The 13,992-nt window shown below is 37.5% G+C and overlaps 1 protein-coding gene across 4 annotated transcripts in view; it reads left to right on the plus strand.

Moving 5' to 3' along the window:
• The window catches only part of PTPRC (protein tyrosine phosphatase receptor type C), a 124,459-nt gene that overhangs the window by 78,587 nt on the left and 31,880 nt on the right, over positions 1-13,992 (plus strand). For all 4 annotated transcript variants that reach the window (XM_055319472.1, XM_055319473.1, XM_055319474.1 and 1 more), the window contains 3 exons: positions 4,520-4,723; positions 6,319-6,530; positions 10,731-10,791. In XM_055319472.1, the coding sequence (XP_055175447.1) occupies positions 4,520-4,723; positions 6,319-6,530; positions 10,731-10,791 (477 nt within the window). The remainder of the gene's footprint in view (positions 1-4,519; positions 4,724-6,318; positions 6,531-10,730; positions 10,792-13,992) is intronic.

The raw sequence follows: 13,992 nt of genomic DNA on the forward strand, positions 1-13,992 counted from the left end.
CTGCCTTGATTTTATTTTTTTAAGATTTTATTTATCCATTCATGAGAGACACAGAGAGTGAGAGAGAGAGAGAGAGAGAGAGAGAGAGAGAGGCAGAGACACAGGCAGAGGGAGAAGCAGGCTCCACACAGGGAACCCGATGTGTGACTCGATCCCAGGTCTCCAGGACCACAGTCTGGGCTGAAGGCAGCACTAAACCGCTGGGCCACCAGGGCTATCCCTAATCTGCCTTGATTTTAGAACAACCTCTACTCACTATGGGCTCTCCAGCCTCTGACATGACTAAGTCCAGAACATCCCCAATATTTGCTTGTCTTTCCTGATGTAACTTCCAATCTTTAACTCCAAAGTCTGGAGAAAGAAAATCTCTGGAAGATAATACTCAATATTGTCTTCCAAATACATGTGAGTTGCACGGTTTGAACTCATTATTCAGGCCCAGAAAGAAACAATCAAATGCCTTCCAAACCTTGCTCCTGGTGACGCACAGAAAATATCGGGTAAATAAAAATGGACATGTACCCATTTAGTCATGGAAGCCAGTTTGGTGGCAGATGGAATCTTGGAACATAGTTCTAGTTAGACTTTGCGGACATAAATGTTGCCCCCCAAAATGTGTTATGTCTCGTTCAACCATGAGTCCTCCAAATGAGAAGCTATTTAAGAGAAAAACATCTCCCAGATAACTTAAAGTATCCAAAATGCTTGTAGAAAAATGCAAGCATCAGTGGACCCTCTCCAAGCAGACTCAGCACATGACATGACCCACTTGCCAATCCCTTACTTGTAGCTCTACAGTAGCGCCGAGCCGAACATCACACAGAGTTCCATCTCTCTGTTTGGTGGGCAAAACAGACATAAATTTAAAATGCTGAAATCACTTGTTTTTAGCATGCTATTTTATATTTTAATGACATTACTTCTGCTGATTGTTTGAATCTTAATGATGAAACTAGTAAAGCAAAGTCAAATACACAATGCATTTTCAAAGTAGCCTAAGAGGGCTCAGCGGTTGTGGAGAAGAAATATATGTCATGTATTTGATGTTATGGTAATTTCAAAAGTTAAGTCTAAGAGAAAGGAAAAAATGGAAATCGCAGGAGGAAAAAATAGCAAGACAATTAGACACTTGCTGCTTCATCAGACATCACTTGTACAAACTTTCTTGGTTTGGATTCTGCGTGGACACATTGTCTGGCTTTCTCTTCTCTTCTCTGAATCTTCTACTCACTACTCCTTGCTCCGCATTCTTTCTTTTCTACACTGTCTGCCACAGAGTATTTTGTATGGAAGGGTATATGGTGAAAATTTATGAGCAGTGTTTATTGCCCTTTACACTCTATACAGTTTTTAAAAACCTGTATTTTAATAAATCAGGTTAAGGGGGATGTAATTATTTATTAGCAGTCTGACAAGTTTTTTTTTTTTTTTTGCAACTAGTGTGGCTCCTTTTTATTTAGAGCTACCCAAATATGGGGCTTAAATACATTTAAATAACACGAACAGGATTGGGAGGAGGAAAAGGGCGAGCTGGCCCATATTGCGGTATGTGTGTTGTTTCCTCCAAAACTGTTGATTGATAACTGAATCCAATCTCTGCCTTGGATCCTGCACCTGCTTGAAGAACCGTTTGGAACCAGCCTACACACAGTCCGTTCTCCCCTACAGCTATCAAAATCAACTGCCCTAAGCAGAAGAGCATTCTGCTGTTCGTCCACTCATCTCAAACATCTGCCATGGGATCCCCTTCCATTTTATCATGAAGTTGATAGGATTATAATATTGTTAAAGTGATTCTTTTAACCATTCTCACTATTTCAAATAATGTCACTATTCAAAATCCAGAGGACTGGGGCTCCTGGGTGACTCCGTTGGTTAAGCCTCTGACTCTTGATTTTGGTTCAGGTCATGATCTCAGGGTCCTGGGATCAAGCTCTGCACTCAGAGTCGGCTTGAAGATTCTCTCTGCTGCTCACCCCTCCACGTTCTCTCTCTCTCTAAAATAAATACATAAATCTCTAAAAAATTCACAGGAATGAAGCTTATGAAGTACTATTGCGGTTTATATTACTTTTCTAAATTAGGTATTACATTTTATTTCATTATTTCAAAATTCATTCATTTCAGGGTCTCTGAATATTAGGTATTGAAAAAGGAAGAAAGTGGTATTAACATTTATTTAGTTTCTTCTGTTCATTGGGTGTTTTTGTATTTTTTTTTAAGATTTTCTTTATTTATTCATGAGCGACACAGAGTGAGAGAGAGAGAGAGAGGCAGGCAGAGGGAGGAGCAGGCTCCATGCAGGGAGCCCGGCGTGAGACTCGATCCCGGGTCTCCAGGATCAGGCCCTGGGCTGAAGGCGACGCTAAACCGCTGAGCCACCCAGGCTGCCCGTTTTTGTAATATTTTAAGATTCTCTTAAACATCTCAATAATAACGCTGAAAGGAGAGCTGCATAAATGTATTCATAGTTCATATGATGCAACTGAGGGTCACAGAACTTCTGAAAAATGTTCAAATTCAGCAGCTCTTTTTGTTACTGTGTTGTGATGTTTTTAGCATGAGCTACTTTGGGGCACTGCAGTATTTTGTATTAGCTTAATTAAGGATGTCAAGCTCTCAGCAATGGAGAACAGACTTCTATGCTTTGTTGCATCCAAAGTATTATTTTTATTTTATTTTTTTCAAAGTATTATTTTTAAAGGTTACTGAAACCAGTCTGCACCCTTCAAGATTGTAATAATGTTGCTGGAAATTTTGCATAATATCTTTTTTCTTTTTATTCTTTTCCTCCTCATCCTCCTCCTCCTCCTCTTCCTCCTCCTCCTCCTTCTTCTTCTCCAGAAAAAGGCTATTTTTTTTCTTTTCATTCCAGCACAAAATTCTTTGGGGATCAACAGGTTTACACTATGTGGCATAGTGTTCAAGGTTCAAGAAGATACTTTAGAGCCATCTAGGAAGTTGTTAATGGATTTCCTGAGGTATTGATATATTAAAAAAAAAAAAGGAAATGACAAGTAAGGAAGCCAGTGTCTTTCTAACCCTTAAGTGTAACATATGTGACTTGAAAGTTAGGTCTGTCTCTCTGTTGCTCTAAGAAAAGACAAATTTCAAAGTACTATGTCAAATTAATCCTTAACATGTTCTGTACAACATGTGCTTTTGGATTCAGTGTCCTTTAGACAAAGTAGAAGAGGCAGAGATATGCACATACAATATCTTGGCCCTGCAACCAAAAGCTTGAAACCCTTTTCAACTGGAAATGAACATTCTGAACCACCTTTTTAAGCACTGAAAACTTTAATTCCCAAATAGCAGTATCTTTTGAACAACACATTCTTCAAAATTAAATCAGAAATTTGACTTTTATCAAATGAGCTAGGATAAAAGCTTCATAGAACTACATAAATGAATCGTTTTGATACAGAAAGGTTGTGAGGTTATATATGCAAACATACAAAATTAGGTCACTGAGTGGAAGCCAGAATGGCCTTGATAACAGCATCTTGATATTTAGATTTTAGCTGAGTAAGAAGTTGGGCATCGTTCTAGCTGCCAGATGCCATGGAAGGAGCACGCAGAAGCTGTGAGTGGGGGTGGGGGAGTGGGGGGTTGGGTGCCTGCCCCTCTCTGAGCTCACACCTTTCCTGCCCTCAAAGAGAATTCTAACTGGGGAGAGAGTAGAACTGAGCTGGCAATGGCAAGTGTGCCTCAGTTAACTCTAGCTTTGGGGATTTCTGGGAAAATAGACCATCAGGTTGGAGCACCGTATCTTACTTATTTAGGATTCCGTGGTAAAGTAGAGATATTATGTAGCATCTCCGTATTATGGATAAGTAACTGAGACAAGAAATTAGTGTTAGATCTTTTCTGATACTATTTTGGCAAGTCCACAGGCACAGCAAGCTGGACCAGAGAAGTGAGGTGTCCAAGACCAAAAAACCGTCTTGGCCCCACTGCAAACCCTTGTCCCTTCTTCCGCACCAGACAGTATGCACAGTGGTGAAGACAAGAGCATAGATTCTGGAACCTCAAAGCCTGGTTCCCATCCTGACTCTGTTCCTCCTTCCCTGTGAGCTCACGGGCTGATTGCTTAATGTTTCTATGGCTCAGTTTTCTCGTCTGTAAAATGTGATGATATTAAGAGAACCGGCCTCTGGTGCTAATGAATCCGTGTACACCACGTATGATTGTGCTTGGCACATAGGGTGATCTATCTATTCATTATTTTGATCATCATCATCATCATCATCATCATCAAGATCATCATATTATCATGTAATTGCTATCCAGCCTCTTGATGCCAACTTTGATCTTCTTTTAATACGTCTTGACTGATGCCATTTGGCTACTCAAAAATAGTAGCTGGGGAATTTGCAGTTTAACAAATGCTAACTCTACGGCTTGGTCCTACGTCCCCTACACCTTCCGGCCAGAATCTGCTGCTCGTGTCAGGCTCATCCCTACATTCAGAATGCTCCTTCTTTCATTTGTAATGCTTCCTTTTTTTCCCTTATAGATATTCAGTCACATGCCTCTGGCCTCGAAGAAGCTTACTTCCGTCAGGAAATGTGCCAAGAGTTGGGTGAAACAGTGAAACAACATCAACTGCAACAGTTGAAACCTTATACAAGGTACAGGGTATCAATAAAGGCCTACGCCAATGGAAAAGTGCGACGTGAAGGAAGTTCTGAAGAGTGTGATGTTCTGACAAATGAAGCAGGTAAGTTATATGCTTTGTTTTTTCGTCCTGGGAAAGGCAAGGAGCGAAGTATGAACTCTTGAGTACAGCATCCATCCATCCTTACGCTTCATTTGGGAAACACATTGACGTGGCTCAGTGGCTCATGTGTTAACATCTAGGGTTTATAATGACTTAAAATACAGTGACTTGAAAACTGGTACCCTGGGTTCTCTGTATTCCTTGTGTATTATCATAGAATCGTAAGAATGAAGCACGAGGGCATATTAACTGGTACAATTTTTAAGATTTCAGGCCATTTAGGTACCTAATCAACTTAGATAAAAATGCATGATCTATTGTTTTCTTTAGTATCTAGAAATACTAACTGTAATCAGATGCCCAGTAACGTCTCACTTGGAGAGCAAATCAGTCACTTACTAACCTCTGCTTACCTGACAAACCACCTTATAAAACATACTACTTTATTGGCCTTTTCTTCTCTTTGTTACGCTTAACTACCTATTTTATTTTATGGCACATTTGCATTCGAAGTTTCCTTTCAAAGGCCTCTTGCCAACTGTATGATGTAGTTATAGTTTCCAGGATCTAAAGCTAAATCTATCTCTCAGGAGAGGAAGGAAGTCAGGAAGGAAGAAACGCCCCGGTGTCAGCCAGTATCTGGCACCAGGCTCATGAAAAAAAAAAAAAAAAAAAAAAGTCTTATTCGGGGCTGATAGTAGAATGCTTTTAATGAAATGTAATGTCGGTTAGGTTCTGGTTTTAAAAGTCCAGATCCTCAGAGTGCCTGGGTGGCTCAGCTGGTTAAGCACCTGCCTCCAGCTCAAGCCCTGACCTCAGGGTCCTGGGATCGAGCCCTGCGTTGGGCTCCCTACCCAGCGAGAGCCTGCCTCTCTCTCCCTGCCGCTCTTGCATGCACGCTTTCTCTCTCACTCACTCTCTCTACTCAGATAAATAAATAAAACTTAAAAAAAAAAAGGCCAGATCCTTGAGCTTTATAGTTTTATTTTCCTAAATTTCTGTGAAGTCACAGAAAACAAAGATAATTTGTTGCTGCTCCTGAAGAAAGCAGCCAGCCAGGTGGTTAACTAGGGTCCTGTACGTACCTCAAGAACAGAGGAGCTCGGGGCAGCTGGCTGGCTCGCTCAGGGGGTAGGGCATGCAACTCTTGATCTTGGGGTTGTGAGTTCGAGCCCCATGTTGGGTGTAGAGATTACTTAAAATCAAAAATCTCAAAAAACAATGGAGGTACTGGACTTTATAGAGGCCCTCAGGGTCCTGTATCATCCTCTTCTCTCCCTGCCCCTTCCTTCCCCTCCTCTCCACTTCCCCTTCTTTCCTTCTCTCCTCTAATTCTATATATTCCCCTTAGGGGGTGGCATAAACTCTCATGACTTCAAGCACAACATATATGCTAATATTTATTAAATGACTAGCTGGTTTATCTTTAGGTGTTTTGTTACAGCGTTTTGACGTATATGCTATTATGACTTCCTCATCCATAACCTGCAAAATCAACACTTAAGATAATTTACATTGTACACGTATATTGCCCAGTGATTTAAATATGCATTTGCAAAGGGTCTAAAGTAACAAATGTTTCTTCATTTTGATAGTTCCAGGCCCAGTCAGGGACTTACATTTTTCACGGAAGTCAGATAATAGTGTGCAAGTGAAGTGTAAGCCTCCTGCTGACTATAATGGCCCCAAGGATGGCGACTACCACCTGCAAGTCAGAACTGGAGATGTCCTGGTTAACGATTTGCCTAACAAAACTTGCGAATTCCTTGTAGAAAATCTTCACTATTCAACAGAATATAAGTTTAAGGTAAGAGTATAACTTCTATAATCACTATAGTACTGATATACATCATATGACTGTTAGGTCCTACTTAAATAATACTAAGATCAGCGTTCATGTGAGCTGGAGAAACTCTGTGTCTAATGAAATCACATTTAAAGTCTAATGAAGCCTTAGAAACGCCTTATGTTTAACTCCAAACTCTGCATCTCTAGTTCTTAAAACAGTGGTTTCAGGTAAATATTTTGTTGGTATATTTTTGACCTTCAAAATGATTTACTTACAGCAAAAGTATTGCTCCTGTGTCAAGAAGCACAACATTTTAATGCCGTGGCATATGACTTTGTCAAATCTTTTATTTACCTTGACTTTTTGTCTTTGTTAACATGAATTTTTTAATTACGAAATATCTTACAGGTACATCCAGGTTAGAAAACAGTAGAAATAGACATTAGGAAATACCAGTGAACATGGGGAATGAAAAAACTCATCCGCAAGCTTAGTGTCTACTAATCATTTTGTGAATGTACCTCGAAAATGAAAAAACTCCGTCTTTGCCCTGGTTGTAGGGAAAAACCCCAGCTCAGTCTTCTGTTCTGTGTCCTCTGTGAGTCTCCTGTACTGTTCACAGGCAAGACTACACTGATGACACCTCAGGTCACTAAATGGGTGGGGGCTTTTCCCCGTATCAAGCAAGTCTTCATGGCACCAGCTGGGTGTTTTACAATTTAGGTCAAATCAGACACTATCTGCCTGGAGATAGTGGCAGATTCTACAGGTTAAGGGCTCAGTCCCACAAGACTGCTCCCACCCCACTTCAGATGCCAAGTGCAAGTAGTTGGTCCCTACGTTACCTTCAACTTCTGTCCAACTTCGCTACAAATCAGGGATTCCCATGACCCTCTCCTTAGGTCTGATTATTTGTGTGGCTCATGGAACTCGGGGAAATGCTTATTTACATTTACCAGCTTATTAAAGGATCTGATAAAGGATGCAAATGAGCATTCAGAAGAAGAGCTACCTAGGGTGATGTCTGAGAAGGCTCCACACACGGGAGCTTCTGTTCCCATGAAGTTGGGGTGCATCACTCTCTTGATGTGGGTGTGTTTGCCATCTGATAGCTCCCCCAAAACCTTGTTCTTTGGAGATTTTTAAAAAATCGATCGGAAAGATTAATAATCAGTCGTTAACTTCATTTTCAGCCCTTCTACCTTTTTGAGATAACGGGTGGCCGGGCTGAAAATTCCAAGCTTCTACTCATGGCTTTATCCTTCCAATGACTAGCCCTCGGTCGGGAGCCCACTCATTCACCTCGTTAGAATGAAAGACACTCCTATCAGGGAAATTCTAAGGGTTTCAGGAGTTCTGTTCCTGAAACAGGAACCGGGCAGAGACCAATATATATTTTCCATTATCTCACAACTTCCATCCCATGTGATGCATATTTATATATACGCAGCTTATATATATTATCAACATTCTGAACACACACTTTTTCGTATATCACTACGTGAACATTCTTCCACGTTAAATATTCTGCTACTATGCAATTTTTAAGGGTCGTATAAGATTTTATCATATGGCTTTATCACATTCTACGAACTGTGCTTGTTTTCATCTCTGCTATAAACAACAATCCACAAACACACTCACGGGTAAAAAGCAAGATCTTTGAATGTGTCTTTAGCCATTTCTGTTTAAATGAATTCCTGATAACAAATGTTTTGGGTCAAAAGGAATTTATTTTAAGAGTGTTTGTGATGATTTTTTTTTCTGCAAGTTACCAAATTATTCTTCCTATTACAGTATATGAAGTGACTGCTCTTGAGAGTCTCACCAATACTGAGCATGTCCTTTTTCTTTGATGTTTAGTAGGTGAAATATGGTATTGACGTCTCTTTTTGTTTTGCTGTTGAAGATAAATATAGTTTTTGTTGTTACCATTATGGCTCCTGTGGTAACATACTCTTTACATCCTTTGCCCAGTTTTATTCGGGGAACTTTTCAAATATTGATGATATTCAACTCTTTGTCTTATGAGTTGCAAGTTTTGTTCCCAGTCTGGAGTTTGTTTCTAAATTTTATTTATAATACTTTAAGTCACACAGTTTTTCCTTTTATCTTTATTTAGCCAAATTTATCAGTTTTATTTCTGATTTAATGAAAATTTCCACAGTCAATAGTTGACTCTTCAATATAATGTTGACAATTGGTTTCATATCCTTTATCACTTAAAGAAGTGTTCATATATATAATAACATATATTATACATATTATATACATTTATATATACATATGTATATATTATATATTTCTTATATTTTATATATTATAATGTATATAAATATATAACCTTTCTTCTCATTTGTTTAATCGGAGACATCAAATGTTTCTATTGCACTATATTAGATGATGCCATGGTTGTGATGACATGATGTGATTTGTTTATATGGTGAATTATAGTAATAGGTTTTGTGATGCTAAACCATGTCACATTCTAAGAGAAAGTCTTGCTCTGTTGTTGTGCATTATTCCTTGAAAGTATAATTGAATTAAATAGCTTATTTTTTTTGTCTTTATGAATGGAAATTCATCAATGAGATCACTCAATAAGGGGGTAGAGGTAGTGGGCATAGGCATTTGGCATAGGCATGGCCATGCATCATTCTTACTATATTTTGGTATAAAGGTTGTGCTAACCTGATAAAGCACATTGGAGACATTTTCCTGTTTTTCTACATTTTATAACTTTAAATAGAACAGGGATGATTTGTTCTCTGAGTAATTTGTTTTAATTAAGACTTTTAACACAGACGAATTCTTTCTGAACCATTTACATTTTCTTTCAATATCATTGTTCTTTCAGATATTTTACACTTTTTTTCCAAAGAATAGTCCATATAAAAGAAATATTTTGTTATCACATATCGTATACGTTATATTTCATCTCCCGTTACTTTTCCAGCATCCACCCATTAAATTCTATTTCTTTTCAGTTTCTCAACTACATATATTTAGGTACTTTATCTAATGCTCTTCTCTCTCTAGAATTTTCTTCTCCTATTTGTCAATATGATAAGTTATTCTGGAAAAATACAAGTAAACATCATATTAAAATACAATCTTCAAATTTCAATTGGTATATAATTATTTAGTAATTCATTCTTTTCTCTGCCCTCCAGAAGATTGTCTCTTGTTTTCTTCATTGCACATTACATAATTCATTTTCATGTTTCGTTTTGTCTCCACTACAAAATTTATGCCATCACAAGGAACCAATCACCTTAGCTTTATTCTTCATTGTGATCTCTGGTTAGTAGATTGATGAAGTTGTTTTTATCATACTTAATTAACGTGGATTTATTTTTATGTTCTCCTGGTAATTTGGGATTAAAAGTATTTTTCTGTCCATCTCTTTCTATTTTTATTATCTAACAACAAAATAACAAAAAAAGAAAAGTTAAAGCTATAAACTGTCCTTTGGTAAAATTTTGACTGTATGCCATGCCATGACTGTGTTATTTGTTACTAATTTTTAAGTGACTGACATAAAGTTTAACAAGTGGATTTTAAAGTAGAATGTTCTTGTTATTGATAACTTCCAAAGAATTTATATCTGCAATTTGAAAGAGTTTTTAATTTATCTGTTTTTAAAGAGAGTGTTTTCGCATTTCTGGTGCTTGGATTTTATTGTTATTAATTATTAGCTGTAAAAAGATCATTAGCTTTTGCAATTCCTACTTTTTGGAATTTATAAAGTATTTTTTATAGCTCAATGTATAATGAATGTTTACAAATACTCTGTGAATACTAGGGATTTTTATATCCTCCAAAGGGTAAAAACTTAGATCCATATTTTCCAAATTTGCCAATGTAAAGATATCAGCTTATCAATAGGGAATTTTAACTTAAAAATTTGAATACTTTGATGTGTGGATTTTATATCTTCAGTTTCACTTATTCTTGCTGATTATAACCATTATTATTATTATTATTATTATTATTACTACTGCCAAATAGGCTAATATTTCCTTGTCTTTTTCACTGTTAAATATTTTGTTAAAAAATATTTGATAACAACATATTGACCTAACCTTGATTTTGATTTTAAAGTTATCCTGTATATATTAAATTAAATAGCATTGTATGAGAAGTAAGGTATGTGCTACATTATGATAAATAAATTTACATTGGAAAACTATTTTCTCTTTTACTATTGAAATTCAGGTCTACTATAACAATGGAAAATTTGATGGAGTTTCACAAAGTTTTTCTCACACAACATCTTGTAAGTCATTACATGACTATTTATTATAATTCTATTAAATATATATTAGCACTTAAGCTTTATTTTATATTCAAACTTATATTTGATTTTTAAATGTTCATATGTTTTCCATAAACATAGTATTTTAAGTTGTCTGAAAAACGTGTATAGGTAAATAAAATACAGTATTTTATTTTATTTTTAATTTTTTATCTGGGTATAGTTGACACACAATGTTACAGTAGTTTCAGGTGTACAACACGGTGATTTAACAATCTCTACATGATCATGTGCTCACCACAAGCTACCATCTGTCACCATGCAAAAAAGCTATTAGGATATCATTGACTATATTCCTTACGCTGTGCGTTTTATTCTGATTTATTTTATTTTATTCTGATTTATTCATTTCATAACTGGAAGCCTGGCCTCCCTCTCTCCTTCTCCCATTTTACCCATCCCCCCTACCTCTCTTCCCATAGACAACCATCACTTTGTTCCCTGTAAAATACAGTATTTTAAATTCAATTAGGAGATTCAATTATTAAAGGGATCATTGATTTCATAACATAATTCATAAGAGGATTTATCTGTGTAGACTTAAAATTCAGTTAGGTTTATGACATTTTTCATGTTTGTTAACACGGCAGGTTCGTTTCGTGTACTGTTTTAGAGATCGTTACTCATTTTATCTTATACTGTCCCTCCAAAGTAAGCTCGGTAGAAGCAGGCCTTAGATACAAATCTGTCCTGGTTTAACTTAACTAAAGCTAAGAAGCACTGCTTAATAACAATATGGCTATTTAATTTTTTATCATTAATATTTTAAGTAGTTGAATCAAACTAAAGCTGCAGATTTTAAAAATCACTTAAATGTAAATGTCATCATAATGATGAAAATAACAGGTGCATATCCCCACTCCCCACTCCTCACTGTCCTGCTCGCTGAGATGACCACTTTTCACCATTTCTATTTTCACTTCTCCTTATAGCTCCCTCAGTATATGTCAAGAATATTAGCTGCTATTCTTTAGAGTTACTAGCATTGCCCATTGATCTGATCCTACCGAGGAAGAAGATTTACTACACTATTTTAAGTTTCTCTGGTTGTTGGCTTGTAAATTAAATTAAACTAAATTAAATTATTTAAATCTCTATGTGTTGTGTTATCAACCGTAGACAATTTCTGATGCTATCATTGCACCGTCTCAGTCTTACTCTCTTACACACCTATGCATCTGCACAATCACTAATGCCTTCTTTTCCTAAATCTTTGAAAAGAGGAAAGCTATGAAAGCCCGTGTTCCAAATAGCTTTCCTAAGGCCCTTGTACAGTTTTATTCTTTCTACTCAAAGGTCAAAAGGAAAGCTGCCAATATGAAATGCCCGCCAAATTCAGTGAGAGAGCTTTGATTTTATTTCCATATAAGTCTTATTTCTTTTATGGTTCCTTACAATAAAAACAGCTTCTTTGAATTGTTTTCTAGCGTGCAGGTCACTTAGAGCTGCAGCACCCACTCCTGGAGGGGGGTGGGGGTGTCGTCACAGACTCAACTGGACATTGCACAATCACATCTTAATAAGCCAGACATGACACCACTTCGCTCAGAGAGGCACAGAACAGGAAACAGAGCGCGCCAGCAAGGAAGGCTGGCAGCAGCAATGATAGTGGCAGTGCACATGGCAGTGCCAGAGCTGTACTGCCACCCTCCCTGGGGGAAGTGAGAGCATCAGATCATGTGCGTGGGGGTGAGAGGTGTCCTGGCTTAGCAGCTCCATGTTAAGAAAGGAACCAATATCTCTTAGAATACTTCCACGGGCAGGGCTTCCAGACACATCAGCAGGAGTGTGTCCAGAGATGAGATGTGCTGCCCTGGGTGACTCCGCTCAGGGACACCTAAACCTAGGGCTTCTCCCAGGACAGTGTAGTTCATACACAAACCTCCCTGTCCAGATTCAGGTTAGCAATCAAGGGTCATTTTCACCATTAGGAATGTTGCCTAGTAACAGCTGATCACCCACTTTTACCAGATTTCCATGTCCGTGGAGCTAGAGAGTCATCCCATGGCCTTCCTTCCATAACACAGAAAAAGTTTTATTGACTTTTTGCTCACAATGGCATCTTTATTAGAGATAAATAATATAGTGACTTTTTAATAGCGACATCGTCTCCAGGGGAGGTCTCAGGTTGTGACTTGCCAAGAATACACCTACTAGAAAAGTATTGCTGAGCTTCTCTGACATAAGATTTCATCATCTGTATTTTGACAACATTCCCAGTTGAACTGCTGGGGCCCCTTTCTTCCTGCACTGATGTGGACTCCCTAGGTGGACAGCTCAGGGGCTGTCGTAAAACTTACCTTCTTTGGTTTCCTGTTTTAGAACGGCTACATCTGAATTTCATTTTTTAAAAAAATGTACTGGTATATATTCTCTAGTGTAAGAAGAAAATATTCTAGTTCTTGCACACATGAAAATGCAATGCTTGGTTCTACTCTGGCACTTGATCAATATTTTGACTTGGCGTAAAATTCTAAGTTAAAAAAATCGAGACTTGAAAAAGTATTTCTGTTTTGTTCTCCTACATCTGGCATTACTTTCTAATGCCATCCCATTTCTCGTTCTTTTTCTATATTCCCATATTTTTTTTCCCTTTGGAACTTTTAGACTTTCCTCTTTATTCTCGGTCTTGCTTGGGTCTTTTTCATTTATTTTCCTGGATACTATAGGCTTTTGTGACTTCAATCTCTGAGAAATTTTCTTTGCTCCATTTTTTTTTTCTGTAGTCCTTTTGGAGCTCTTTTTAATCTCATTTTGGAAATTGTACGTCCGTTTGTTATTTTAGAATCCCCCTTTCTTGTTGAGGGTTCCCTTCTGAGTTTGGTTCTTATTAGCAGTCGGATGAAAGCTATTGTGAGACAATAGGAAAAGTTGATTAGAAGTTCTGTGATCCTCAGAGGGGTTGTTGACTGAGATTCTTTGTATTATAATTAATATTTTTAAAATTCTTTTTTTTTTGTTCGAGAGAGAGAGAGGCAGAGACACAGGCAGAAGGAGAAGCAGGCTCCATGCAGGGAGCCTGATGTGGGACTTGATCCGGGACTTTAGGATCATGCCCTTGGTGGAAGGTGGCACTAAACTGCTGAGCCACCCAGGGATCCCCTGTATTATTATTATTATTATTATTATTATTATTATTATCATTATTATTATTTTCTACAT

The sequence above is a fragment of the Nyctereutes procyonoides genome, unplaced genomic scaffold (genome assembly GCF_905146905.1).
Source record: "Nyctereutes procyonoides isolate TBG_1078 unplaced genomic scaffold, NYPRO_anot_genome, whole genome shotgun sequence".
Taxonomy (NCBI): Eukaryota; Metazoa; Chordata; class Mammalia; order Carnivora; family Canidae; genus Nyctereutes; species Nyctereutes procyonoides.